Source organism: Hippocampus comes, unplaced genomic scaffold (genome assembly GCF_001891065.2).
Source record: "Hippocampus comes isolate QL1 unplaced genomic scaffold, H_comes_QL1_v1.1 scaffold92, whole genome shotgun sequence".
NCBI lineage: Eukaryota > Metazoa > Chordata > Actinopteri > Syngnathiformes > Syngnathidae > Hippocampus > Hippocampus comes.
This window is the reverse complement of record NW_017805379.1, coordinates 1,369,187-1,395,901: the sequence shown is the minus strand read 5'-3', so window position 1 is coordinate 1,395,901 and position 26,715 is coordinate 1,369,187. Positions and strand designations below refer to the sequence as shown.

At 43.0% G+C, this 26,715-nt stretch overlaps 2 protein-coding genes and 1 non-coding gene across 11 annotated transcripts in view; all 3 read right to left on the bottom strand.

Moving 5' to 3' along the window:
- pcnt (pericentrin) overlaps positions 1 to 14,011 on the bottom strand; it is a 37,313-nt gene extending 23,302 nt beyond the window's left edge. For 5 of the 9 annotated variants that reach the window (XM_019872450.1, XM_019872459.1, XM_019872453.1 and 2 more), the window contains exons 1-26: positions 13,812 to 14,011; positions 12,507 to 12,536; positions 10,793 to 10,960; positions 9,408 to 9,542; positions 8,814 to 8,963; positions 7,768 to 8,588; positions 7,097 to 7,429; positions 6,650 to 6,971; positions 6,028 to 6,423; positions 5,710 to 5,928; positions 5,454 to 5,549; positions 4,676 to 4,819; positions 4,367 to 4,568; positions 4,196 to 4,263; positions 3,836 to 4,112; positions 3,488 to 3,588; positions 2,953 to 3,055; positions 2,628 to 2,754; positions 2,120 to 2,239; positions 1,967 to 2,045; positions 1,374 to 1,457; positions 1,173 to 1,284; positions 1,023 to 1,063; positions 824 to 955; positions 539 to 731; positions 338 to 470 (exon numbers count right to left, since the gene is read on the bottom strand). In XM_019872450.1, the coding sequence (XP_019728009.1) occupies positions 338 to 470; positions 539 to 731; positions 824 to 955; positions 1,023 to 1,063; positions 1,173 to 1,284; positions 1,374 to 1,457; positions 1,967 to 2,045; positions 2,120 to 2,239; positions 2,628 to 2,754; positions 2,953 to 3,055; positions 3,488 to 3,588; positions 3,836 to 4,112; positions 4,196 to 4,263; positions 4,367 to 4,568; positions 4,676 to 4,819; positions 5,454 to 5,549; positions 5,710 to 5,928; positions 6,028 to 6,423; positions 6,650 to 6,971; positions 7,097 to 7,429; positions 7,768 to 8,588; positions 8,814 to 8,963; positions 9,408 to 9,542; positions 10,793 to 10,960; positions 12,507 to 12,536; positions 13,812 to 13,859 (4,634 nt within the window). In that variant the 5' untranslated portion in view covers positions 13,860 to 14,011. The remainder of the gene's footprint in view (positions 1 to 337; positions 471 to 538; positions 732 to 823; positions 956 to 1,022; positions 1,064 to 1,172; positions 1,285 to 1,373; positions 1,458 to 1,966; positions 2,046 to 2,119; positions 2,240 to 2,627; positions 2,755 to 2,952; positions 3,056 to 3,487; positions 3,589 to 3,835; positions 4,113 to 4,195; positions 4,264 to 4,366; positions 4,569 to 4,675; positions 4,820 to 5,453; positions 5,550 to 5,709; positions 5,929 to 6,027; positions 6,424 to 6,649; positions 6,972 to 7,096; positions 7,430 to 7,767; positions 8,589 to 8,813; positions 8,964 to 9,407; positions 9,543 to 10,792; positions 10,961 to 12,506; positions 12,537 to 13,811) is intronic. The other 4 variants (XM_019872451.1, XM_019872452.1, XM_019872457.1 and 1 more) reach the window with 4 other exon arrangements.
- Positions 14,012 to 14,718: 707 nt separating this feature from the next.
- On the bottom strand, positions 14,719 to 14,791 carry trnak-uuu (transfer RNA lysine (anticodon UUU)). The gene has a single exon. It is a non-coding gene; the product is annotated as a tRNA-Lys (tRNA).
- A 105-nt stretch (positions 14,792 to 14,896) lies between these two features.
- atg9a (ATG9 autophagy related 9 homolog A (S. cerevisiae)) lies at positions 14,897 to 24,463 on the bottom strand. Its single transcript, XM_019872611.1, has 20 exons — positions 24,163 to 24,463; positions 24,045 to 24,097; positions 23,013 to 23,163; positions 22,894 to 22,937; positions 22,313 to 22,377; positions 22,071 to 22,220; positions 21,311 to 21,452; positions 21,093 to 21,233; positions 20,887 to 21,007; positions 20,428 to 20,603; positions 20,231 to 20,353; positions 19,505 to 19,692; positions 19,239 to 19,406; positions 18,976 to 19,141; positions 18,262 to 18,474; positions 17,948 to 18,177; positions 17,042 to 17,159; positions 16,554 to 16,812; positions 16,166 to 16,314; positions 14,897 to 16,022 (listed from the first exon to the last, which is right to left on the bottom strand). Exons 3-20 carry the CDS (start codon positions 23,113 to 23,115, stop codon positions 16,014 to 16,016), a joined length of 2,565 nt encoding a protein of 854 aa, XP_019728170.1. The 5' UTR covers positions 23,116 to 23,163; positions 24,045 to 24,097; positions 24,163 to 24,463; the 3' UTR covers positions 14,897 to 16,013.
- Between the last annotated feature and the right edge of the window lie 2,252 nt (positions 24,464 to 26,715).

Here is a 26,715-nt window from a genome sequence, read left to right as displayed (position 1 = left end):
TTTTTTCTGCGATAGGCACAATAAAACGCCAGACTACTTGTCCAGTTTGTGCTTCCCTTCTCTTCGTAAAATGCAAAATGTTCCCACGTTTGCTTCCAAAGAGCATCTTTCACTTTTAGCTCGCAGCCTTATGTGTGACCGATGACATCAATTGGATGTGAGCAGCAGTACAACATTCTGGATGTAATCCAGTTCACACCATAACAGACAAAAGGACCACTATTTATTCATTTTCACGCCGTGGTCTGAAAATCTACGAGCAATGTCATCACATTATAATGAATCATGGTCAATGTCACTGCGACGATGACATGATTTTTATCAACACATCTCTCACCGGTCCTGTGCATGTTTCAGTCGCTCCTCAGCCTGCTGTTGGAGTAGAACCGTGAGCTCTTTCATTTCCTTTGCCGTGCTGCTCTTCTTCCGTTGTAGCTCTACTTCATGCTTAGTTTTAAGAGCTTGGGGGCCTATGGCACAAGTGGCAGCGTTACAAACTGAAGGACGGCCACGTCGCTGTTCACGCGAGTAATCTTACTCTCGCTCTTCAGGGTGTTTTCCTTCTCCTCTGAGAAAGCTTTCTGCAAGCGCGTCTTCTCTTGTTCCATCTCAGTCTTGATGGTGGACAGCTCGGCTTCGTGCTCGTCTCTCATCCTCCTCATTTCCTCCTCACCTTGCTGCGTCAGAGCTTCCTTGAGGCTGACACGCTCTTGGTCAAACTCCGTTTTCAGCTGCGACAGACATTACAGTTAAGCAATCGTATGATTAGGATACAAATGTCATTTAAAAAAAAAAAAAACATTTTGAAGAATTGTCCCCATACCTTTTCGATCGTCATGCGCAGCTCCGCGTTGCATTTGTTCATGTCGGCCAGCGTGTTCTCCAGGGTGTGGATGAGGGTCAAGCTGGTGTGTAGCTCCTCGGTGCAGCACCATAACCGCAGTTCAACCTCCACCTGATGGAAATGAGAACATTGTGTCATAGAGCAGCCATTTGCAAAGTATTTAGCATCATCCTCTCACCTCGACTTGTCTCGCCACCTCCATGTGGACACAAGTGATATCTACAAGAGAGAAAATAAATGATTTATTCACCCCACACTAACACAAACTTATTGATGAACTGCCCGGGCCTATCAAACGGGAAACAAATATTTAGCTATAGTAAAGCACCTTGTATGTGACGGTCAGAAAGTTTGGCTCTGAGTTGCTCTAGCTCCAGGGAATGGCGGTTCTTCACCGCTTGCAGTTCACTGTAGTAATGGTCCGCGAGATCTGAACGAACCTAACCGAACACGCAGAGAGGGGGCAGGGGGATATAGACTTAATTTCATGTGAAAAAGAAAAGTTAAAGATGGGACAAACATCTCTTACTTGCTGCAGTTCTTCCTTAAAGGATGATTGTAGGTCACTGAGCTCGAGGATGTGTTTGTCCTCCATTTGAGTGTCAAGCATTTTCTAGATACAACAAAATATTGAGACATCATACACATTGTCTATGCATTCAAGCACTTGAGTCAATTTGAAAGCTCTGACAGCACAGTCGCAGCTGTGGTATATAAACCGATACAAAAAAAAATTGCATTTTACTTGAAAAATACCAAATTGTAACAAAAAAAAAAAAAAAAAGCATTCATCCATCCATTCTTTTCATATAGCATCTCCCTGTTTCAGGTAATGTGAGATGGAGCCTATCCCAGCTGGTACTGTCCAAGAGACGTGGTACACCTGGACCGGGTTCCAGCCACTCGTAGAGCACATACAATCATTCATACTCACATTCACACCTATGGACAATAAATGTCGAGTCTTCACTGGACCTAAAATCCACGTTTAGGGAAGAAAGCCAAAACACGAAGAGAAAGCGTAGCTTTAAAAGACAGGATCCTGCCTAGTGCTGACCGTTTGAATTTGATTGCAATTTAAAGCAAGTTTGGCAAAAGCAAAAGAAGCCATGTTCACAATACCTTTTGTTTGTCCACTTCAAGGCTGGTGTCACGTTGCATGTCATCCGTTTCCTCTTCAGCGGGATCTTGAGGTACGAAGCTGAAGCGAATAGGTGATGAGAAAAATGTTTAGAGTATTTTCGGATACGAGTTCAGGTGGCTTCGCTGGTTTACCTGCGGTCTGTTGTTTTAAGCACAGACTCCTCCAAAGCACTTTCCACCAGTTTCAGCTGGAGCAGAGCAATTTCCTCTCGATAGCTTTCCTCAGACACTCGCAATCGCTGCTCAAAGTACCTGAAGAGAGGGGTTGGGGCACAGTCATAATGTTGTCAACTGCTGCAATGAAATTATATACCCGAATATTACAGTTTGTGTGTGTGTGACTTTCAGATTAATTACACTTTACAAAACAAGTTAATTTCATTCCGTTCTCTTTGTTATTTGACATAATATGAGTAAATGGGGTTAAGGGCTTGGTCTCTGAACGAATTGAACTCAGAAGTAAACTAAATACTTTGTTTTATTTGATTGGGTGTGTGTCATGATATTGTTAAATATCAAATATGTGCCTTGGCACACTAAAGGTTGGGAAAAAATACATTTGGGAACCATAATAAGGAGACCAGTTTCTATTTCAACAAAACACAAAAAGACATCACCGTCGTGTTTAGAAATACAGTACCTCCTCAAGCTTTCCAGTTCAGCCTCATTCTGCTCTTTGATTTCACGCTTTTGTTCGGTAAATTCTGCTTTGATGCGCTCAATGTCGTCCACGCGGGACGAACGAGCCAGCAGCTGCTCCTTCAGCTCTGAGATGACAACAATAAAAAGGGCTGCATTTGCTTGATGCCAAAGATTTTCAGCTTTGACCTTCCTCTGTGAAGCCGCATTTCATGACAGAATGGAACCAGTTGATGCAAAAATGCTACCGAATGTTCTCAAGGGTGTTAAATCCATACTTATGATAAAAAGCTGGTCTGATTTCAGGTTGTATTAATAAATCTCACCTCCTAGCTCTTGACGGCTTGCTCTCATGCTATCCAGCTGACCTAATTCTTCTTGTGAGCTCTTCTTCATCAGATCTTTCTCCTCCTGCAGCCGTGACACCTGCTTGACAGAGCCAAAGCATGAGAGCACAATTTTGAGTGGCCTTTCATTGTGGCCAGTCTAAGGCACACCTGTGCAACAACCATATGGTCTTACACGCTATGTTTAATATCTCGGCAAAGGAAAAGTGCTCACTCTCACAGGTTAAGACGCGTGTGAGAAATATTTGAGAGAACTTGTCCTTTCGCGTGAACAGAAAATGTCAGAGTTTAGCTGATAAGAAAAGAGAGCAAAAACAAAAGTATTGTGTTTATAATTTTGTTGAGTGTACGTGGTGGCCACAGCCGAAACAAATTTCAAGTAGATTAGAGGGAGAAAATCCCACATTAGAGGATAATTGCGAAGCATAATGTGAGACTTTGATGGAAATAAAGGAAAAATACTCAAATTTGACTTGACTGTCAGTACATGTGTACAGTAACCGGCTTTAGTCACCTCTTCCTGCAGCTGCCTCTGCTTCTCCACTAGTTGGCGGACTTGCTGCTCTCTCTCCTGAAGCAGCACATCGTGGCCAGACATCGACTCCTCCAGAGAACCTGAATGCCATTTTGAAAAAAAATACTTAAGTTCAAATATTTAGAAAGTATTCACAGCACATTTTGTTACAGGTTTATTCCAAATTTGAATCAATTATTTTATTTTCCCCTCAAAATTGTGTGCACCACATGTGTTGAATCCATTTTGGAATAAGGCTGCAACATAACCAAAAGTGGAAAATATAAATTGGGAAAACTTTCCGGTCTAAATCTTTTGGGAGCGTGCAATGAAAGGCACAGAACTTACAGGCAGCAACAGTCTTGTCAGCACAGGACGGCTTTAGTTCCTCTTCCCGTTTCTGCTTTTCCTCCTGACTGGAGAGCTCTAAAGTCTCCAGGCGTCCTTTTGACTTCTGCAGCTCCGTCCGAGTGTGGCACAAGGACTCCTTGGCTTCGGTTAAAGCTTGGCTGGTCTGGGCAAGGGAGGCCTGTGTTTTGGCAAGTTCTGTCTGAGTGTTGGCAAGGCTTTGCTGGAGTCTCGACTGGGTCCTTTCAGCTTCGCTTGCCCACTCTGACCGTAGAACCTGCAAAAAAAGAACAGAAAACAAAATGATCTAATTGCATTAATATGAAAACACATTCAATCAAGTCTTTTGAAAAGCCTGACATTTATCTCTTTCGTCTGCCTCTCCTCCATGGAACCTTTCTCATCCGCAAACTTCAGCTTCAACTCTTCTGAACAAAGAAACAAAAACAAAACAAAAAGAAACACTTTTGATACAAGACGTTTGTTTTTTTAAAAAGGAATAACTGAAGCCGCCTACACTCAGTCACTCACCCATGTCACGTTGATGCAACTCACGGAGTCGGTGCCGTTGTGCCTCATTCTCCTCTTTGATGTGCTCCAGTTCCAAGTGATGCTGATCCCGCAGGGAGGCCTGAACTTTTGCGAGGGCGGTCTCCTGGGAAACCTCAAGCTGGGATGAGTGGAGGTGCATCAGGCTCAGGCGCAAGGTTTCCAGTTCACGGCTTTGCTTGGCCTTCAGAGGAGAAGGCAGCAATAAGGTGTCGGCAACCACTTTCTCTCAAATTTGGTCCAAATACTAGGCTTCAAGCTCATTGCAAGGTTGACGTTTCATTTCTGTACCCGTGCCTGTTCCATTTCAACCTGGTGTGCAGCCTCCAGACTCTCCGTCACCTCCATGGAGACTTGCGTCTTCAGCCAACTGAGCTCCTCGTCGTGCTTCTCCTTCAGCTCCGACACCGTCCGCTCATGCTGTCGTTCAGTTACCTGCAGGAGGAAACGTTCACGAACAACAGGAGACTCTTAAAAATGATCACTTCAAACAGAGCTGGGCATTTCCAAAGGACTGATATTGCCACATGTGCGGCCAAGACAACATAATGGTTATGACTAAGGGTCCCATTTTAAAATTTGGTAATTATAATAAAATACAATTTAAAAGGTGAATATAGTTCATTGAATTATAAGCAATTATTTAATAGTAATTAATGGGAAAATGTTAAGTGGCGGCAAGGTGGTCGACTGTTAGCACGTCCGCCTCACAGTGCAGAGAGCATGTGTTTGATTCGGGGCCCAGGCCTTTCTGTGTGGAGTTTGCATGTTTGATTTCAATTTGATAATTACATAGTTAAATTATAATTAATTAACCAGTAATTTAAAAACAGATTTTATGTTGGATGTGTAAATAATACTATTTTATTGTTTTCATTTTGTTGATTACAATACATGACCCAATCATTTAATAAGAAATGAATACAACTCCAATTAACCAATTTTCACCCACCACTCCCCCCCAAAAAAAATCTAAAATAAATAAATGCAACAAAAAAAATTTCAGGATTCTGCTCAGGAGTCAGAATTAACAAACGGCCATACTGCGGCATTACACCATCTTCAATACCTGTTTAATGAGGCTGATCTGTCGTTTCTGCTCCTGCTCCATGGCTGCTTTTTGCGCCAGCAGCTCCGTTTCCATGCGGCTGTTCAACTCTGACACCTTCACGTTCATACAGATGGGGAAATAACGACAGCTCACAGTAACGGTTTTCACCACGCACATTTTTTAAACATTACAAACCAGAAAAAAATGTCACTGTATTTTTCAACAACGATGACATCATGCAGTTGTATAAGATGAGGAGTTCCACGGTACCCACCTCTTGTTGATGCTGATCCAGGAGGTCTGCCGTCTCTTGCTGGTGGCACGACCGGAGCCTCTCCGTAGCCTCCTCCACAGCCAAGACCTGCCTCTCCATCAAGGCCTTCACTTCCTCCTCCCGCTCCTTCCTCAGCTCCTCAAGGATCTCTCTCACATCTTGAACTTCTTTGTTCTTCTCTTGTCTCTCATCTTCCCATTTCTCTCTCTCTTCAGCCAACTGTAGATGAAAAACAAAGTGCTGAAGCTCAGTTCATCTGAAGTGAAAATGGCATCTGCCACAAACACTAACTTTTTTGTGATTTGTGTTATGTCTCACCTCTGCATCCTTGGCTTGCAGCAAGTTCTCAAAGTGTTCAAGCTCCTCCCTGAGAACCTGTTCCATCTTCATCATCTGTCCGCTCAGCTCCTCTTCTTTGCTCCAGTATTTATCTTTCTCCTGGTTTGCCAGAGCTTGGGCCTCCTCCAGGTTGACGATTTCAGCTTCCAGTTCACTCCTCCGCTTCTCAGCACTTTGCAAGCTGCTACACTTCTTCTCCAGTTCTACCTGCAGGCTTTTTAGCTCCGCCTGGACGCCAAGTAGTTGGGCACGTGTGCTTTGGAGCTCCTCCGCCGTTTGGCCAATCGCCATAGTCTTCTCGTCCAGCAGGACAGATGTGGATTGATACCTTCTTTTCGTCTCTTCCAGCTCTGACATGAGTTCTTTGTAATTTGCCTTGGAGTATAGGGAGGGAGAGAAAGAGAGAGAGAGATTTGCCTTATTTCAGCAATAATAGTGGATACAAGAAAGAAATAATATGCAAGGAGACATACACACATAACAGTTTAATTACATTATTAGTGTTTATGAAAGCATTTTAGTAGTCTCTATGGGACACATTCCATAAGCTATGTATGAGAGGTGATACTGAATTATATTTCTCGTCTTTTTATGAATGTACCTGCAGTGTTTGGAGACAGTTGTCAGCATGTAAAGTATCATCATCAATCTGGCTAATCTCCGGTAAAGACACTTCCAGCATCTCCTGTTGGTTTTGATAAGACAGGTTAGGAGTCTCATTCTCCCCTATTGAAGTGACCAGTAGGGAAGTTTCAGCTGAGTTTACCGCAGCTTTTTCCTCGAGTAAGGCAGCTGTTTTGTTCTTAAGGCCATCTTGTTTGAGGCTTTTCAAGTTCATCTCCTCCTCAGCGCATCTCCTCCACTCCTTCTCCTCTTCGAGCTGCCTGTTGGCTTCCATGAGCTCCTCTGTAACTTGAGCCCACCTGGACAAAGATGGCGTAAAAGAGAAAAACTGGTTTAAACATGAGTTCTAGGAAGCCAAGTCCAAAAAAAAAATGGGTAACTTAAGTCTCTAACATCTACAACACTTTTCAGTTTTCAGTCTTACCTGCTCCTAGCCTCTTCCAGCTCTTCGGTGGTCTTGCAGACTTCCTCTCGCAACACATTTAAGTCATGGTCCTTCATAGAAAGCTCCTGACGCAGTTCCCCGCACTGTTGATTCAGCAGCTCTTTGGTGAGGTCTGTCCCTCTGAATAGCTGCTCGGAAACGCCGCTCGTCCCCACTGGTTCAAAAACTGAGTCGTTAAGCCACAGGGCATTTGAACTACCGGCAGCGCAAAGGCCAGGGGGCTTGTCGTGGACGTCCGAGTCCTCTTTGGGGGGACAGTTGGAGATGGACAGCAGAGGCTGGTCGCAGAAGACGTCGCTGTTCAATTCAAAGCTGTAAGAAGAAAGGCAAAGGGCAATTACGGCGTCGGTGTCAAACTTGAGGACCACAGGGCAGATCCGGCTTGCCATGTTCGTTTTGTGTGGGTAATTTTCATGAATTTCAACTGGCCAAAAGGAACCAAAATGAAAATTTTGACGTGAACAGTAAAATGTTAATATATTTAAAGAGCCGAGATTAGAAATGAGGAAAATGGATAGAATTACCCACCATGTGTAACTTTCACTACATTTACATTTATGGAAAAAAAAAGTAGTGAGGTGGACACAACAGCATCTAGCCCAGAGGGTAAAAAAAAAAAAAAAAAAAAAAATTAGGAAGAGAGGCCAAACCTTTGGTCTGAAGCGATGTCCAGCTGACTGCAAGGCGTGACGTGAACGAGTGAAGATTGTGCAAAGTAGCGCTCCATTAGATGGTTCCTAGATAACGATACATTCATGGCGTCGTGGTCAGGTCCCGATTCACCACTGCTTTTGTCGGCGCTGGTGATCTCAGCAAAACTAAAACCAGCTTTGTCCTGATTCTGGAGGTTCTTGGAAGCTTTCAATCCCATGACTTCTTTTGTGCTCTCCTCCAACAGCCGGTTGACTCTCTCCAGCTCTTCTCTGTGCTCCTCTTTCAACTTCGTTACAGCCTCCTGCTGTCTTAGTCGCTCATCCTCCAAGTTTTGGAGACGGCGGGTGAATGCCGCTTCCGCTTCGCACCATCTCCTCTGTGACTCTTCCTCCTCCTGAAGCTTCTTCCTCAGCTGCAGCAACTCTCCGTCGAGGACCTCCTTTTCCTCTAGGCAGTGACTCCGGACTTGGCTCAGCTGGGTTTGCAGGTCCTTTCTTTCGACCTCCATTAACGAAAGCACATGTTGGTGATTCTCCTTCTCTCTCTCCAGTTCAAAACACAGGCGCAGGCATTTGTCCTTCTCCTCTTGTAGCTTCGCCCTCAGCTCGGACAGAGTGGCGTCCGTCTCGGTGTCGGTGTCAGTGCTGAATCCCTCGGCGCTGGTTCGGGAGCCGAGGTCAGCGCTTCCCGACTGCTCTGTTGACGTATCTTCCATGCTGAGGTCCTCATTCTGAGAGTTGTGCAGCTGCTGCTTCTTAGTGATGTCACCGAGGTCTGCGCCTGGCTGATTTTTAAGGCGTTGAAAGCCCACACTCGTCTGCGTCACAGAACGTTGACAGATTCAAGTTTAGTTTCCAGACACAAATTGATTTCCAATGACTGGACTTAAGCATGCCCCAATTTACAGGCTTTGAGATATGTGGCGTTCGTTAGGCTTGGGCGATAATTCAATATCAATATGTATCGCAATAGATGTCACGTCTATGGAACCAGCGCAGTAAAATTCCTGGTCATTTGGGCAGAAATTGTGCATTGAGTATACCTGTTGGAGCTGTTTCTGTAAGGCCTGGACCTTGCCGGCGAGGGACTGCACTTCCAGCTGGACCTCGTCTCGACTAGCTTGGGCCTCCTGCAGTTTGGAGCTGAGCTTGGCGATGATTTCATTACGCTTCTCCACGGCCTGCTTTAACTGCTGCAACGATTGGGGGGAGGGGGGAAATGTTTGGCTTCATGATTTACGTTTAAACAAGACCAATTCTTGTTAAGAAAAAGACAATTGGAATAAAATCTTTTTTTGCAGGAAAAGCAAAGAGTTCGGTGGAAGGCAATCATGGTTCACTCGTGCTGAACAGTTCCAAAGACAAGGTGCCCATTTTACATTGTAAAAATTAGTGGTTTGTCACCATGTTGGTAGCTTTCGACCCGAGGTATGTGCTTCCAAGCCAGATGCCGCCTTGGCTCATCTGTATAAATTGACCATGAGTTGGCTGTGGTACAGTATTTGACCCCAGACATATAGACCAGCAGTCATCCACATTGACGGCTCAATTACATGTGTTATATTGAAAATGTAAGTTATTTTTCATCCAAAGACAGACACCCCGTGTGGCCAAGACAGTGCAATGATGTTGTGTACCTGCAACTGTTCTTGACTGGTTAGTGCAAGCAGCTCCTCATCCCTAAGTTCACCCACAGGGGAAATGCTCGCCTCCGTGCTGAGAAACTCATCCTTCTGTCGTTGAACCTCCACATTTTTGGGGTTAAATGCATCCTACGGAGACAGACGTAGAGATTCAATAGGTTTTGTCATTGTTTTGTATATTTTCGAGGAAAAAATATATATATTTCTAAATGCACACAACACACACTGGTTTGTTGTGTTTATTAAAAAAAAGAAAAAGGCTGCAAATGTCAGTTAATCCGGACCAGGTTGCCATGACAACACAGCTCGCAGGCAACATGATGGTTAGTGACCCATTTCTGTAATGTATGTTTACAGAGAGAGAGGAGGGTTGCGGGGTTACTCACGAAAGCAAGCAATGAGGATGCAAACCATGGTGACACTGCACATCCCAAGACGTTTCAACCATTATGTCACCACCCACCACAAAGGAAAATTGGAATCATACAATTGAGGATTGTTTAAAAATAAATAAAACTAGCAGTGTTTCATACATAATAATAAGAATAACGATTGAGGTAGCCCCTTGGAAAACACATGGTTGAAAAGCGCTTTGAAAAATGGGACTCGCCCGGCAAATTAGCTTATTGCTATTAGCACAACGAGGCACATATCAGGCTGCCATACAGAAGTTGTCGGTTTTTGCCTTTGTCTCGATCAAAAATAACCCAAATGAGATATAATCACAAGTATCCAATAAACAAGAAGCATTGACACCAAGAAGATGATAGAAAGCACCATCACATTGGGAGGGTTGATGTGCTTTGGTAGCGCAGAGCCAGACACTAGTATAGAGGTAGCTTAGCTTATGAGTTTTTTACATGACGATACTTGATCTTTTTTTTTCCACCTTGTGTCTCGAGCAAAAACTTGAGCTACGAGCGAGCTGCAGATATTCCGCCACTATATTGTTTCGTTAATTTCACAACTTCTGGCCACAGTCAGTTCGTGTGGTTACCTTGCAGCAATGTGTTTTGTGCTCACATTTACTTTTTTCTTAACATGAATTGAACCTAATTTCTTTTTTATAGCCACGAAAAGAAAAACTATGGGGGGGGGGGGTTGGCTGATTTTAAAAAAGTTAATATTGGGCGACTAAAGTGGTCGGCCAATTAATCGGGCATGTCCTATTTATTCCTGTATGTTTTTATTCATACAATACAGAGGTGACGCTTTTCTTCTCCCTGGAAAAAAACTAAAAATAAAAAACTAAAATGTTACAAAAAAAGATGCTGTTATGGGAGCCAATGTGGGGTTGCTAAAATTGGGCTTTTGTAATGTCATTAGTTTGAATCGTTGAGAAGATACTGCAGGTGGAGGCGATTAACTATTTACAGTACCTCATGTATGGAGTTCCCATCCAGCTCATTGTGATTCGGCGGCGGCACTATGTGGGAGTCTTGCGCCGCACCGTCATCCTGCGCGACAGCCGGGCCCGTCCTCTTCGCCGCCTTTTTCGCCTCCCCCGCACCGCGGCTCTTCGCCCGCTTCTGTCGGAAGCTAGCAAGCTGCGCAGGAAGGAGAGCGAGAGGTAGACGGACACGTAGGTCAGCACCGCCGAGCACCACCACACAAGCAGCATGGCGGACTTTTTTTTTTTTTTTTTTTAACAGCTCAGAAAAGCAAAGGGACAGAAAAAGTGAAGAGTCGCAAAAAGTCTGTGCCGTTGATCATCATCATTCTGGTGAATCAATGCGGTACAATAAAAAGTGGAAGAAATCCCAAACTTCAGCTTAGAAGAGGTCACTCATGCAAAATTTGAGCTAGCTCATTCTGAAACATTTACAATCCACTTCATGATGCTTCTCCTTCTTCCTATTTCACGCGCTCCCATTTTTAAGCGGCTTAAATCAGACCACTCGTTCACATTGTGAGAGACCCTCCTGAAGCCCCTCCATCGACATGTGACCACCATTTTGTAGATGCCGGTGGCAATTTCTCCCGTCACTGATTCACTTCTCATCATCATGTAAGCATTGCACGGAGCCGAGGGACACGCAAACTCGGAAGAAGGGTCTGGTATGAGTCTAGACAGAGGAAAACAGGGAGGAGCATCGGGACTCATCATACGGAGAGGAGGAGACAAAGCACGAGGCGTGCGTGCGTGTGTGTGTGCGACGGAGCGTTCAATTCGATTCAAGATGACATGGCCTTGGGAGAACTACTTGTTGCTCTGTGTGTGGAGTCACACGCATGCGCGTGTTGGGTAAACCGGCTTGTTACGACTGCCTTTATGCTTTGTACAGGCCGAGCAACAGGAAGGTTAATTAATTAGCCAGACCCTCAATAATCTTGGGAGCTATATTCTACTTTTGAATTAACTTATTTGTTGATATATATCAGTGGTTCTCAACCTGGGTTCCATCGAACCCTCGGGGTTCAGTGAATCGGTCTCAGGGGTTCGACGGAGCCTCTGCCTTGGAGGTTAAGACAGACCCGACTCAATATGTCAATTATGATACGCCCGCTGCAGATGATCACATTACATCGCTTGTCCAATCAGTGTTGCGGGAAATTTAGTTCGCTCAGTCATCAACGTGCGACTGTTGTGATAGTACATCGTGATTTTTTTTTTTCTGTTTTCGAATAAAGGATTCATTAGGATCATCAGTGACTGTTGGGGTAGCTTTTTAAATAATCATGTTCATGGCCTCTGCTTGAACACAGCACAAATAATCCCGTGACTGGCATATTAGAAGCGCCGAGCCGAGCCCAAGGCCGCTTGCATGTGACTAAACCGCAGTCAAAGAAAAATGTTGAGCGCAATATTACAATTTTGTCATCATCAAAACCTGTGCCTGAGACGCCTGACAAGAATACACTGAATATGGATTTTTATTTGGGGGGTGGGGGTGAGCGGGCGCACCAAAACTGCAAATTAAAGCGACAGCACCAAATTACCATAGCAACACCATTCATGAGATTTACCACACCTCCTTGCACAAGCGCAGCAGTGAAATGTTTGAGCGGAGAAAGGCAAAACACCCTGATTGACCACACGCAAGAGTTTTGAATCCAAAAGAATAAAGTTAAAACACCTCTATCCTTACTTACCGACTGCTTCCGTGGCATGTTTGATGACTTCTGCATAGAGAATATCAGGGACGGACGATGAAACATGGAGCTGGTAGAATAAGGCTTATCTAGTGTTGTGTCACCAAACAACAACAATCTGAATTGAAATAATTTTTGTTGACCAGGGTTATTAAGTCTAACTTCAATGTTTTATGTTTGTTTTTTGATTATGTGAAGACAAGTGCATCCCGGAGGAGATGTGAAGAAGACTGCCAGTCAGTGCTAAAGATTACAAGAAATGGGACAAGAAAATGTGAACAATTGTTTCTGTAGTGTGTTGCTCGCCAATGGACAAACTATCAGCTGTTGGAGAACAGCAGTTGCTTGTTTACTTTTACGGCTAGTAAGGAAAAAACCGTCTAAGTCAACCACAAAAATTTCACACAAAAAAAAAAGTTCTGCCTCAAACTATAAGTAACCAATTTTAAAACCACATTAATGCCACCCAGAACCATGTTTGCCCAGTGTCCATGTTGACTGCATTTGCAGTCACCAGGATATGATTACCAATAAATCTGCACAATTCCATTTGATGCCGACAGCCTGGCGCAGTTGTAGTTCGTTCCTGTCCGATTTTGACAAACCAGGCTTACTCAACTGCTGCCATTGCCGGCAAAAGCGCTACTCTGGTTCCGACGTCACTTTGTCCCATCGGTCCCAACATGGCCGCCTCCTGGAGGGATTGACGAATCCCTCCAATTATTGTTTCTTATTCCACGAATGGAGTATTAACATCAGAGTACCGTGTTTTTCTAATGATGGCATACACAGCCCTTTCTTGCACAGAACAAACTGGGGTGTCTTCCCCTTTAAAGACTTGTGACGACCAATTTCTCCGAAAGTACAGTAAATAAGCTTTGTGAAACCAGTTTACTTCGCTACATTTCCGGCGAATATATTAATAAAGTGACATTTTTCTGTATTCAAAAAGTGCAACAAAAACAGTAGCGTTTTTGAGTCGTAAGCGACTTTTTTTGTTTTTTTTACTGTCTGGGTGCAAAACTACAGTGTCGATTTCAAAACTTGACCCCCAGCGATATTATTGTCATCATGAATGGTGCAACTAACCCGCGTTTTAAGCGCGCCAAATGACTTACGTCACAATTCCATCAGTGCTTCTCACAAGTGACCATGAAAAGGTGAGACATAGTCCTGAACAGTTGGAAAAGTGGTGTGAATTGAGCGTAGCCCAGTAGTGAACAACATAAATCGATGACAAAAGAGTAGGCTAGCCTGCTAGCATACCAACATTAGCGTGCGCGCACTGTTAGCCCAGTCACTAACCTTCGCTCTCCCAGCCTCTAGTTTCCTCTGTCGTTCATCTTCGTCCATCTCCTGGTTAAGACGAAAGCATTAAAATGCAGGACAAGCGTCCCGAGCCGATTGGAAAGCACAGCTTTTATTCCTTACGAACATAAGTTGACATTTAGAAATCTTCAATCTTCCTTGAGATGCAAAACTGTCAAAAACTATTCAATATGGCCGCCAACTAAATTCGGGTTGTCTGAACGAAAGAACCAATCAAAATCTTCGCGTTCCATGTCTTCAACCAATGGTATTGCGAGTAAATGAGGCACAAACAAAAAGGGAAACGCCCCCTCATGGGTTCACCTCTTTTATGTCAAAACTTCATGACCAATCAAATCGCGTCCTGTTGTTGCAAGCATGGACAATTTTTCCCCGAGAGCCAATCAAGACAGGACAATGGAACTGTACCACGACAACGTGGCCAGTTTCGCGTTGGTAGAAGTACAGTCGTTTAGTGTAGCACAGTATGCGTTGAATGTATTACGGACTTAATTTATTAAACTGCGCATTTGTACCTAAGACTCTGGCCATTTGTTTTATGATGCAGGTCCTCATTCTCATCTTCGTCGTCAACCCCTGCAGCTGTTTCACTATGGAGAAGCACCGTTTTGTGGGATAACAGTAAACAGTAAAGCAAATATTACACGTCTAATAAATTTCATTCCAGTATATCGAACAAATATAAATAGCATAGCCAAGAAAGTTTACTTTCTGTTAGCGTAATATTTTGGAGGTGCTAAACCAAGTCAAATCATGACGACATTTTACGTCACTTTATCAACGTAAATACAGTTGACTAAACGCGAAAAAAAAAAAAAACTAAACGCGAAATGAACCTCAGTCAATCTGTATTTTCCTGAATGTGTGTGCAAGAAAAGAGCGACGCCCGAACAGGGACTTGAACCCTGGACCCTCAGATTAAAAGTCTGATGCTCTACCGACTGAGCTATCCGGGCTCTGGAAGTAGTGTTCGGATATAGATTAATAAGGCATCCTCGAACAGGCGCGGATCCAAAAGCGGAATAATATCGTTTCCTTGCAGAAAAGACAAGACAAATTGATTCGATTACGTAATTTTAATGGCTGAATTTACTTCTGTACAAATCTGTGTTTTACAATATCTATGAACAACAACAAAAAGGTCTATACACTTTAACCATCAGCATTTCACTCGATTTACAATCAACTTTATGGCACATCCCTTTCGTGAATCATAATTTAACAAAACCCTTAAAAACGTAAACGTTCAGGCGACACATGCAAATAACCTAAGTGAAGCTACACCAAGTTATTAAAGTGCATCAAGAATTGTGAATCGATCACATTTCGAGTCATGGCGCTTTTACTATGATGGAATAACAGCTCTTCTCTGGTCTAGCGTTAATGGGCGAGGAGGCTTCACTTCAGTATTTTTGTAACGTTCAAGACGGTTGCTGCAAAAACCTAAATCTGTTTTTTTTTTCATTGCAAGTGCGCATAACTCATCCCTTTATTTTTTTAAATAAGCACAGAACTTGGTAATGCAAAGTGTGCATGGTGTTGATTCGTGCTCAATCTGCAAGCTCGAGTCGGCGCACATTGTAATGGTATACTGTACATACATGTCCATACTCAAAAAAAAAAAATTCACTGTCAGGCGTCGCGGTGGTCTCATAACGTCATATTGTGAACAGCAATAACAAAGAGGCCAATTTAAAAACCAATTCTCATTGAACCACGAAACGTATGGGTCCATTCATGGGTCAAACAACTTGTTGTGAATTGTTCCTTGTCCGGCAACAGAGAGTTGAAAAATCACTGAAACACTCAACAGTTGGGCACGTGCATAAAAGTCAAATTAAGTTCGTTTGTAGAGGTTATAGTGCATTTTGGGTTCATCCTGAAATCATATCTGAAAGATGAATCTCAACTCTTTGTGAGTAGTGTGTAGTCATTCTTTAAAAGAACATAATTTGCCTTTCGTGTCTCAAAAACAAACATTTCAATCACAGGAACATTATTATTCAGTTATTCAGGCCCCCATGATCATTCTAATGACCAATGTAAAACCCAAAAATCAATTCAGGTTCCATTCTAATACATTATTCTTTGCATCAGTCCAGGAAAAAGGTCCAAAGAGAAAGGTGGTGTTTTGAAGTCTCTTTGAAGGGAAGAAATTCATTGGGTGATCTGATGTAGTCAACAAACCTGAAAAGAAAAGCAACAGAGACGTCAGTTTATTTCTGTTTATTTACAGTATTCAGATTAAATTACAATACAATTACCGGTAATTAGTTTTTAAAAAAAGATTTTAATGTAGCCCACCCCCGACTTCAGTTTTTCAAAGCTACCTTGTGTACGTGCGGTGGCATCTCGTCCTCAGAGCTCTCCTCCGGTAGTGACTCGGGGCGGCGTGGTGCTGATTGGTGCGACTCTTCTGCCCAGCCACCCATCGGCACACGTGCGGACCTCGTCACCTTCCCTCCTGTACAGAAAGTATCTGGGGGAGGGGGGTAGATTACATTTTATAATATTTCAGTAAATTATTCTGTTTTCCCCCCCCCCCCATCAAGTATTATTATTACTGGTACATTTTTTTTAATCAACTACGGGCAGATTTTTGCTTTTTGTGTTCACCGGACAATGAACATTTCTGTGTTACATTCGCACATTATATTTGTATGCTCTCCCGGCCCGCATGTTGCCCGACCTTGTCCTCCTCAGTGTCATGTTAGTTACCGCTGTGTGGGCGCTGGTTGCCGTCACCCTGTCGTGACGACATCGTCTCTGGGGCGGCGGCGCCTTCGGAAGCTGAAGAGGGGATGGCAGTGGGACTGGGCACCGTGGTAGGAAAGGTGTGCGAGCGGGGGAAGTGCTTGTAGCGGGAGCCGGACACGCTCTTCACCTCATCGGGGATGCTGTCGCTGCTCTCGTCGCTCTCCTGCCTGTGCCACGTGTGGCGGGAGAGCGCATCGCAGCGGGACTGCTGTTTGTGCAACTGAGCGAAAAGAGCAGACGTTTGGAAAAGGACTTAACATCTACTTCCGGCTGGCAAATGAAGGAGCGTGTTCCAATGGTGTAATGGATGGTGCAGGATCAAGCTGACGTTAACAAGCAGGCTGGCTTGTTATGGTTTGAAAAATGTGCCAATATGAAAACATCGATAGGAGGTGGACACAAATGGGTGTTCAAGAAAAATGGGCAGGTTCAAGGACATCTCCACTTACCTCATGTATGTAAAGAGCATGGATACTCATCTCCGTGGAGGCATACTCTGACAAGACTAAACTGGTGAGTTGAGCCTCCCATGCACTGCTGCCGGAACTCAGGGTTCGGGCATCCGTTCTTTTGGGAAGAAAGACGGTGTACAAGGTTTAATAAGGCAAAATGACAAATTTGGTGACTGACTACTGGCCTTAATCATGTAACATCTAAGGAGTACGCTCTTTATAAAGTATTATTCAGTTGTTCAAAATTTATTAAGCTCGACTAGTAGCTCATCACGTGTTTTAAGCATCTCGTTTTCCAAGCAACCAATTTACATCGGATTTTGGATGAACCAAAATTTCCTTACAATTAAAACAACAAAGTGAGGTAAGTGATTCTGGCAGTAAAAAAAAGAGGAGTGCTATTACAAAATGCACGCATTTACTTTTTAAAAGCCAAGACCAAGTTGGTGTGCTGATGGATTCCGATCTGACTTTCAGCAGTGAAAGGGTATTTCATTTTGCCTTTTTGGGGTGGTGGCCCCGTCAGTTTAACATGAGCCAGGTTTTCGTAGCCCTGCCAAAACTGGCCCTGTATATTCATGATATTATTACGTTTCAATGATTTCTGATAAATCCTCTTTTTGTTGTATTATTTAAGCCTTGAAGAAAATATTCTGTCTAGTTACTTTTTCTTTTGCATGAGAAGTTTTTTGCAGTATACAATCTAACTGAATATTTTAACTTTTCTGGGCTTCATATATGTTCAAGTCACTCCTGATGGAAGGATTTAAACTGACGCAACAAAAAAAATGTGCACAACGTGGTCAAAAGATTAAAAAAAAATAAATCTACCAATTGGTGAATTTACAATTGCCGAATGGCGAATACGTTATTTGCCGTAATATTGTGAGTGATATCTCATACCCAGACCCTGCCATGGTTCTGTTCATGGTGGAGGCGTGGCCGGCGGTTCTGTAAGCAGCACTAAAGCTGCCCCTCAGGGGAAGACTGCTGCTGATCGGGGAAAGTGAGCGCAAGGCTGCCACCGCATCACTGGCCACCACCGCGTGACCGCTCGATGAACCATCCCGGCCAAAATGAACGGAGGCCAGAGTGGACGGCGCCACCAAAAGATTGGCAATCAGGCTCCTCGGCTAAAAAAAAAAAAAAAAAAAAAAAACAAGATAAAATCAGCGAAGGTATTGTCAACAGAGCGATGCTGAAGTGTGGTCACGTACTTCGGATTCAGAGAGCGAGAGCGGATGAGCATCCGAAGGAGCGCCGGTGGCCTCCCGCTGAACTCTTTCCTTCAGCTGGCTGATGAAGTGCGTGGTCTCGCGTGGGGGCTGCCACTGTGGGTTGGTGATGGCAAAGTGCATCAGGGACAACTCCGTCTTCCCGTCTTCTGCTTGCTGGTAGATGGACGCCTCGGTCTTTCCTTCGGACATCCACTGTGGAGGCAGAGAAAGATTTTTACTCACTGGCAACTATAAAGCTGGGCGATTAATTGATTTTTTATTGATGAATTCCAAGTTTATTCAACGGGATATTTCGGGGGGAACAACCCCTGCCTACTCATGGTTGTATGTGCTTACTTTTCTGGAACCCATCTTATTGCTAAGTGAGTCTTCAGTAACATTAGTTCGTGCGGATGATTACTGGAAAACAGCCACCAAAAAAACAAACAAAAACAAACAAAAGAAAAACACTTGCAATATAAATTTGGTTACGTATTATTTAACAATCCATGATATAGTAAGATAGTCACGGTCAGATCAATATATTTCATATACCCCATATAGGCTTATCCAGCTCCACAAATATAATAATATAACAACGGGAAGAAAATAATACTAGTCGTTCGTCTTAACAGCATAATTGCACAATTCAAACTTTTTGCAAAACAAGAAAAAAAACATGAATTTACCAGAAATAAAGTCAAAGATCCTTACCGCAGGGTGCCCGTGTTGCCTGATGTCCATCTGCGCAAAGGAGCAAGTGTCTCCCACACCCACGACCTCCACGGTGAAATTTCGGAAGAAGTCAATGATCTCCAGCGACTTCCTCCTCAGGCAGAAGATGAGGATGATGGGAGTCACGACTGGGCTCAGCAGCTTCAGACAGTTTTGCCCTTAGTTAACTTGTCTTTATTATGTTTTTAAAGGAAAAAGTTTGCCCACCCCGGGTATAAATGTTGCGATTTCATCCGGATTTGTCTTTCATACTTACGGCTTTGTACTGGAAGACCTGTGAGAACTGGTCCCTTGTCTCATATCTGTGTGCATTGCCCTGCCAGTGGTCAGGCATGTAATGAATATGAGCCAGGATGACTCGCAAGAGCTGCTTGGGACAAAACACCATGTGCTTATCAGGGATAAAGGACCTGCGGACGAAACGGAATCCCATATACCGGCAATTCCAATTTTTACAATGAGATTAAATTGAAGATAACTTTGCCGCCAAATGGAACACAGTCCCGACCTGCACACTGTGATGCACACTCCCAGCAGCGTGATCGACGACAGAACGTGCTCCACTGCGAGCACGTCCTCGTCGTAGATGGTCAACGCGATCAGCACAGCCAGGAGGGAGCCGGCAAAAAAAGCGACATTCTTGGCCACCACAGTCAGCAGAGGTGAGAGAAAACAGTTCATGTACTTGGAGGCGGCCTGCATGTAAAATAGGAACAAGAGGTAGAAGTGAACGTTATACATCGAAAGGTAACATTGATGATGAAGTGCTGCCCCAAGGAATGAAAATAGAGTCCATGCTTTTATGGACGCTCACTTTTTCTCAAACACACACGCAGTGAGCGGTGGTTCGTTTGCATGAGACTGGACCACTCCATCATAATTTTATTCAGCAAGGGTCAAAATAGAGGTGTGAAGTGTTTTGATTGTTTTGTTTTGGGGCGGAAAAAGCGTCTTATTAAGACACCTGGGAGCTGTTGTAATTTGTAGAAAAATAAATAAAAGAATACAAGCACGATAATATGTATGAATAAAATCACAATGTCTGTCAAACTGCCGCGCTAACTCAAGGTTAAAATCTATTTGCTAGAGACAGGGACAGCCTTGCTGCGGTTAGTAATTGACTTTAGATGCCTCAAGATGGCGACAAATTGTAAAACCCACCTCTAAGTATCATGAGTTTTTGTCATTCTTGCTTGGAACAAACATACTGCGTCGGCCAAGACACCCCACTCACCTTGTAGCCTTTGCTAAGCCTGGACATGAGCTCGTGGTCCAACTCGTTGAAGTGGCGCAGGTAGCATCGGCCGTACAGAGACCAGCATCGTGCACCGAGAGAACCGGGCTCTCGCTTGATCACCTTGACGTACAAACACATACATCGTCACGCTTGATCGAAATCTCGAGTTTGAATGAGTCTGTGAAAATCCGTACCTCCGTATAGCTAAAGAACGCATAGAGAATCTGCCACACGAGGATGACGGGACACAAGAGGAGGTTGGCGACGCCGATCCACAGGATCCGTGACGCCAGTCTGTCGGCCAGCTCCAGACGGTTCCCGCCTCTTTTATACTCAGGCTTCAGGCTCCACTCGTTTTCAAAGAGAGAGCCTGAAGGAGGAAAACAAGGCAGAAATTCAGCAAATGATACTGTTTGGGCTCATTTGGATACAGGTCGATGCAACTTTTTAAAAGTCACTTTTTGGGTTGAAAAATTATCTATTTACTGTACAACAAATAACGTGTACACACCGATTTACTTTTTCCACATTTTGTCATGTTACAGCCTTAATACAATGGAGATTGAATTATTTTTTCCTCACAATTTAACACACAAGACCCCGTCATGACAACATGAAAAAAATATCTAAACAAGTTCGGTGAAGATACAAACCTGGCCCCCAAAAGAAGATGAGCTCAAAGTTGTACTTGAGGCCCCGTGTGAAGAACACAACATCTCCAAGTAGAGGAAGTCGAAAGCGCACAGGAAGCAGAGATTTATTCACCATAGCAACCTGCAGACGAGACAGCAAAATGGTCTGAGCTCACATGGCGCTTTATTCGATTAAATAACAATGTGGCAGACGGTAGAATAGCAACCATGTAGTTTTTGAAGCGGAGGATGCGGTGGTAAATGTCAAGCTCCGTTAGCTCTTTCTTATGAATGCAGATCTGGTGCTCCTTCTGGATCTCCACTATCCTGGCCTGAACCTCCTGCCATGTTGCGTACGGCAGCTCCGACTAATAAAAACACGAGTTACATTATTTATTTATTTATTTATTACAACGGTATTAATGATAAGACAGGCTCGTCTCACCATTGTCATCTTGAGGGCATGAATGTAGAAGGATCGGATCTCCCAGTAGCAGCACACGTTGTAGATGAATTTCACCAGGCGATGGAGCCAAAACACGCCGGAGATCATCAGCACAAAGATGACAAACGCGTTGTCTCGAATGCTGCCGGCACAATTGATAAGTGTTACTAATGCTGTTTTTTTTTTTACAGCATTGTCAACAACAACAATAGTATTTTAATAACCAAGGTGTAGACTGGATGTTAAAGACATTTGCCATATTTCCTCAACTGCAGATGAGGAGGGGGGCATTAAAAAAAAAAAAAAAAAAAAAACTGAACAGGCACGATGGCCTGATAAAGATTACTGTAAAATGTATCCGAGTTTGCCAAAAGACTGTCTTGTTTTATTTCTAATGACAACAAACATGCTTTGACATGCCACCCCCCCCCCCCCAATAGCTTCCATCAACTTTTGGAAAAATGTATTCTTTTGGCAAGAGGTATGCAAACACAAACCTTGGTAAATTCCTGTTGTTAAACGGTCAACAATATCAGGTGTGGCAAGACCACATACCTCGGTACAAAAGTTGATAACGTGTCATTAAATTGCGCCTTTTGCAGCATAAAATGGGCACAAAGTCACCAGGCTTCGATCTCTTTAAATGGAAAACAATATGCAAATATATTGGCTCATGTGACTTCGAATTTTTTTTTTTTTTAAATCATCCTTTCAAATAAACTTAAATAACCGACAGAATCGATTAACCGGCCAGCCCTACCGCGCGCTGCAGACGTCCACAGGCACGAAAGCGTCAGGCAGGGTGACCTTGGAGGAATCTGTGTGGTTGACAAACTTGTTGGCAAAGAGGATGTCGTAGTCCACGCAGTTGGCGAGGAACACGGTGAAGCCCACCACGAACACCAACTGACTGCACAGGTGACACAGCATCCAATAGGAGGCAATTAAACAGTACATATTAAAAAATATATACTTGAAACAATTTTAGAAGCTATGGCGTACACCAGCTCAAAGATCTCTCCCAAAAGCATACACGTGAATCCATTCTTCTGATGCAAATTATAGACGTAAAAATAGGTTAAGGAAAATCGGAATAGGTCCCAACTAGACAGACTGTTATTCGTTCCAGCCGGTTATTTGCTGCTTTCACGCTGTTTCACAAGTTACTGGATCAGAGGAGTAGCGCTAGTTATTCGTCTGTTCCGTTTCGACATGACTTGGCAAAATATGCGTTCACACAGCTGTTGCCGCTTCCCGCATGAAGATTATTTGAAGCTTGCGCCGCAAATTGGGGCGGGAGAGACACTCAATGAGTAAGGCAAAGGACAGAGAAAGAAAACATTAGATGCTAACTTACAACAAAAGCTCTCTTAAAAAAAAATTTTCTTTAAAAAATCACAGCCTTTTTTTTGTAAATTTGTAAAAAGAAAAAATTAAAAAAAAAAAAAGATTAATAAATAAAATACATTGTTACAAACATTGTTATCGAGATATAAAATTACTGTGTTGGGATATACATTTTTGTCTCAGACCTCTACTGGGACCAACATAGCGAGATGAGGACCATAAGCTCAAAAGGATATTCTCTGAAAAAACAGGTCCAGGTTTTCGATGTGGTGCCACTGGGCTGGAAAAAAAAAAAAGGTCCATTAAGTATATTGTTATTGGACTTCACGATTTGTCTTTGTTATGCATCACCTACATTTAGCGCCCTCAGGGACGTGCATCAGCAGGTTCTCCTCGCCCGGCGGGGAGTCGCTGTACGACGCCTCCAGGCGCTGGTACTCCGTGTCGAAGTGCGCCATTGTGATAGGGCAGCGTCAATGTTGTGTCGTCGCAGCCGCCGCTACTGACTGCAGCCCAGGTGACAACGTTCGGGGTCGGTGGGGGGAGGTCAACATGACAGAAGGTACATCGGTTAATTTTGAAACAGTATGTAGCACATGCGCCAAGACAGTAGTAACTCAAAATCTGAAGTTTCCAAAGAGGAAATTGCATCTCAAAAGTCAAGCAAGAGTTTACCGGAAATAAACATCTTCTCCTCCAAACGTGCTCAATACACATTTATGTCGATTAATGTCCATAAAATCCAAACTATTACAGTGGTTGTTCTAAAAACTTCAGAGGTTGGAGTGGGCATAAGTACAGATATCTACATTAATTTTGGTGTTGACTAAATGAATGACTGAAAAAAAAATTCAAAATATTGGTGCTATCCATCTGACGTTTTTCTTTCTTTTTCCTACATTGAGCATTTTAGACTGATCCTTGCAAAGTCACGTAAGACTTCAGCTCATAACCCCAAGTGTATTTTGTTTTTTGTGACACCACCACAGGAGGGTACCAAATAATGTGTTATGATTGCCATCCAACTGTCCATGTTTGTATCCTGTTTGTCCTCATCAGGGTCACGGGTGAGCTGGAGCCAACTCAATATCACGAGAAAATCAGAAATTTATTTGGGGTTAAACAGAGGCAGTTTTAGGTGTGTTGACTATCATTAACATAACTTTGAATGTAATTGGTTATTTCTGAACACATCACAGTTATGAGAGGGTGTGTTTATTTTTCATTCCTATCTCGAAAATAGACATAGATATTTTATTCAAAGTTGCATAGGTTAAAGGTCACATTAATATGGAGAAGACGTTTTGAGATGATTCATCTGAGTCCATATATTTTCAAAAAACGGCTTTTGGTGATGAGACTGCTTATATCCACTGCACAAGCTCACCTCCATTCCAGCACAAACCGTCCCCTCCAGCTGCGGATAATCATCATACCGAACTAGACGAAAAAGGGGGATATTGCATTAAAAGACAAAATCAAATTAAAGGTCAAAAGTATCTTACATTTGATGAGGCGCTCTTTCGAAGAGGAGGTAAACAAACGGCACATTGGCGAGGTCGAGCTGTGAAACTGGTTCAGGTGTTGTTGCTGTGGTTGACAGCCAAAAGGCCCGCCTTGCCCACGATAATTGTAGAGAGTCACACAGTTGAATTTCTGGATTCCTTACATAAAAGGGAATTTGGACATCGTGAATTCAAGCAATTCAGTATTTTGCTTTCATATTCCCTTCTGCTGCCTGCCTTCTTCCGCAGTTAGCTTTCGTTTTTAGCAAGCGGTTCGCTTTCCAGCGTCTGTCAAAGAATGACGAACTAGGACCGCTGGCCAATCGGAAAACTGTATTTTCGGAGGTTGTCACCCAGCGGCCAATCATATTTAGGTAGAGGCGGGCTTTGGTATTTCTGCGTTCGATTACACACTCCCTTTGTAAACATTGAACCATGAAGAACTACCGTCACCTCCTGGTCGTAGGAATTAGGACTAGATAAAATAAAATAAAATAAAATAATAAGTACAGTCATTTTCAGATTTTTATAATGAAAAGTTGACATAATTTGTGTCTGAAGTTAAAATAAAAGTCAAAATGTGTATTTGAAAATATTTTATTCTGACAACTTTCTAATTCGAAATTTTCACTTGTATAATACATATAATTAAGTTACAAGTAATTGACAATCAAACAACTATTTTATGAGATAAAGGAATACAAAGAATTGCAAATGAATAAAAACAGTTTAAATCAGCGAATCCAGGATAAATGGCTAAATAATGCAAAAAAAAAATGCTTAGTGGGCAAAATTAAAGAACAGATTGGAGTCCCATACTTTGCACACCCTGTATTACCGTGTTAACCAATGCAGTGCCACTTTGCCATCATACGTGTTTGTTCCCACAGTTGAGGATCACGGAAACATAATTCTGCAGTAAATACATAAACAAAATGTGATAGTAATTATAAAATGTGTGCACTGGGTGAACTACACTAGTCTATGCATATGTAAACCTTACAGTTTGTGCAAGTGTGTCCGTGTGTATTAGTTGTGCCCCCCGCCCCCTTCAAAACAACAAAATGAAGGAGCTGACTATGCATTACCGAGATTAAGGTTTGCACAGTCAAACCCACCTTCTGTCACCCTGCTTGCTGTATTGAATATTTAAATAGAGTGGTGCCTGTACGCTTGTGGTGGGACAGCTGGGGCTTTTGTATACTGCTTGAGTTACTCCTTTGAACAGCCTGCATATGCATGAAAAGCATTTGAGGGCACCCACAAGCAGTAAATAGTGAACATTTTGCAGAATTTATATGATGTAATTTTATATTATATAACAGAGCAGATGCGTTGTGTAGCCTGCATATGCATGAAAAGCATTTGAGGGCACCCGCGAGCAGTAAATAGTGAACATTTTGCAGAATTTATACAATGTAATTTTATATTATATAACATAGAGCAGATGCGTTGCCCCTTCAGATAATAGCAAAACATTAAAAGTCATGAGAACACTAAACTACCTCCAAAGTACAATACTGTAAGTCCGTTATGCAGATTTTTTAAAAGTAACCAATAAACTTCCTTAACGAGATAAATGTATAAAAAAACTGAACTCCAACTTGTACCACTTTTGGGGCTTTACAGAACAGTGAACCCCCATTTATCGCTGGTGATATTTCTGACCCACCAGCAATAGGTCTGATCTGTGCTACAGTATTTAGTAACCATATGAAAAACCTTTCGATTAAAATCTGTGATATCTTTGTTGGCCTGACCATCTCTTGTGTCACTTGTTCAGTGTGATATGGAGTGAGTGTGTATGTGTGTTGGAGTATGTGCACTGCTGCAGGCGGTCACAGGCCGATTAAATTACCCGACTGTCTGACGGGAATTAGGGGCTGGGGGGTTGGGATGGAGCCGCATCGACTAATTTGAACCCAAAGAGGTGCTGTCATGCCGGCCACATCCAAGCACGGGTGGGTGGTGTTGCATTTGTAGTGGGGGGTGGAGGGGATGGGCTCTCTCAGGATGAAGTCATTCTATATCCAGACACAGCAATAAGTACCCGCCCCTTCCTAAACCATCATCTTTATAGAGCACCGCGGTTATCAGGTCTGTTCATTGGATCCAATTTATAAAAATTCTACACTTTTAACTTGGGGTGAAAAGATTAATCGATTAATCGACAACTCATCGCTAATCAACCTAAGCATAATTACATTGCATATAAAGAATTAAAAACTTTCATAATGTAATTTTCACGCCAATCCATTGTGCTGCTCCTTCCCACCAGGGGCAAGTATAATAGAATCATACAGACAAACAAAGAAGAGTCACTACTATTCTGAACCACTCAGTAAGCTTCACTGATAGACATTTTCTGCAGAGGATAAAGAATATATCTCTAAAATATATGCCTGTGAGAACTGTTTGTGTTTAAGTATCCCTTGCGTAAAGGGGTTGTAACACTGCCACTATCACTTCAAATTATTAGTATGTCACTGTTTTTTTTTCTCCATTTTACGTTAGCATTAAGCTAGTGGGTCACTGCTAAGGCAAAGTTGTTTG

Bases quoted from the DNA above. Each gene is read 5' to 3' on its own strand.
- atg9a (XM_019872611.1), bottom strand. From the start codon at position 23,115: ATGGCGCACTTCGACACGGAGTACCAGCGCCTGGAGGCGTCGTACAGC. The intron at 19,693-20,230 runs GTGAGTGGGGTG...TTTTACATGCAG, and splicing joins GGCTTAGCAAAGGCTACAAG to GCCGCCTCCAAGTACATGAA. The intron at 17,160-17,947 runs GTATGAGATATC...TCTTCCCAAAAG, and splicing joins AGAACCATGGCAGGGTCTGG to AACGGATGCCCGAACCCTGA.